General features: G+C 31.8%; 1 protein-coding gene across 4 annotated transcripts in view; it reads right to left on the bottom strand.

Annotated features, from left to right (window-relative positions):
• atp6v0a1b (ATPase H+ transporting V0 subunit a1b) overlaps positions 1-1495 on the bottom strand; it is a 48115-nt gene that overhangs the window by 32256 nt on the left and 14364 nt on the right. For all 4 annotated transcript variants that reach the window (XM_014029113.1, XM_014029114.1, XM_014029115.1 and 1 more), the window contains exon 9: positions 497-590. In XM_014029113.1, coding sequence (XP_013884567.1) covers positions 497-590 — 94 coding nt within the window. The remainder of the gene's footprint in view (positions 1-496; positions 591-1495) is intronic.

Here is a 1495-nt window from a genome sequence, read left to right as displayed (position 1 = left end):
GTAAATTGTATTTAAAATAAAGCTGCTGCTGTTGATCATTCTGTTTTCATAAGCCCCGCCCCCAAGGCCAGGACTCTAAGGGAAACACTGTTTTGAAGATGTTCTTGATAAAACAACTGACTGTTCGTAACTCAGTCTAAAATGTTTGCATCTGTTTAATCAGATGTCATATATTATATACCTCTGTATAACCATGGTAATATTTTTGTAGTACAAAGTACAGTACACGTTTTTCTTATTTTATCAAAATTTGAACATTTTTGTTTCGGGCAGGTAACATTTGTTGTCGCCTGCCCGACAGGGCAGGTACAAAAAATGAATCTTGTTGAACCCTGGTTTCATCTTTTATTGAGTGTTTTTACTGTATTTTACTGTGTTGTATATACAGTATTTATTTGTTCCTATGGAGGAGTTTTAAAAGGCTTTAAAATGAATTTTCTGGATTAGATTACAGCAAAAACCATCAAGTGATGAATGAAAATAATTTTGAACCTACCATCTGCAGGTCATCAATGCGGCTGTTAACACCAGCGAGCATCTCCTTCCTCTCCTGTGGAGTTTCAGGACACGGATAGAGAGAGGCACGAAACCTACAGACATGAACTGAGTGTCAAAAACTACATGTTAACACACAAACTTTATGTTAACACACAAACTACACTTTAACTTCTGTACCACATGTTAACACACAGATTATGTTAACACACAAACTAAACATTAACACATAAATCTACTGTACATTATTGCCCAAACTACACTTTAACACACAAACTACCCTTTAACTTCTGTACCACATGTTAACACACAAATTATATTAACACACAAACTAAACATTAACACATACATCTACATTATTGCCCAAACTACACTTAAACACAAAAACTACACATTATTAAAACACAAACTACACTTTAACTCTTAAAACTACTTGTTAACCCAGAAATTATATGGTAACACACAAACTACACTTTAACTTCTAAAACATTAACACACAAATTATACGTTAACACACAAACTACACTTTAACTCCTAAAACTATATGTTAACACACAAATTACATGTTAACACACAAACTACACTTTAACTCATAAAACTATATGTTAACACACAAATTATATGTTAACACACAAACTACACTTTAACTCTTAAAACTACATGTTAACCCAGAAATTATATGGTAACACACAAACTACACAATAACTTCTAAAACCACATGTTAACACAAATTATGTTAACACACAAACTACACTTTAACTCCTAAAACTACATGTTAACACATAAATTATATGTTAACACACAAACTACACATTAACTCCTAAAACTACATGTTAACACACAAACTATATGTTAACACACAAACTACACTTTAACTCTTAAAACTACATGTTAACCCAGAAATTACAGTGGTTTGCAAAAGTATTCATACCCCTTGAACTTTTCCATATTTTGTCACATTACAACCACAAACATAAATATATTTCACTGGAATTTAATG

Source organism: Austrofundulus limnaeus, unplaced genomic scaffold (assembly GCF_001266775.1).
Source record: "Austrofundulus limnaeus strain Quisiro unplaced genomic scaffold, Austrofundulus_limnaeus-1.0 Scaffold856, whole genome shotgun sequence".
NCBI lineage: Eukaryota > Metazoa > Chordata > Actinopteri > Cyprinodontiformes > Rivulidae > Austrofundulus > Austrofundulus limnaeus.
The sequence above is the reverse complement of the archived record's forward strand: the minus strand, read 5'-3'. Positions and strand labels throughout refer to the sequence as shown.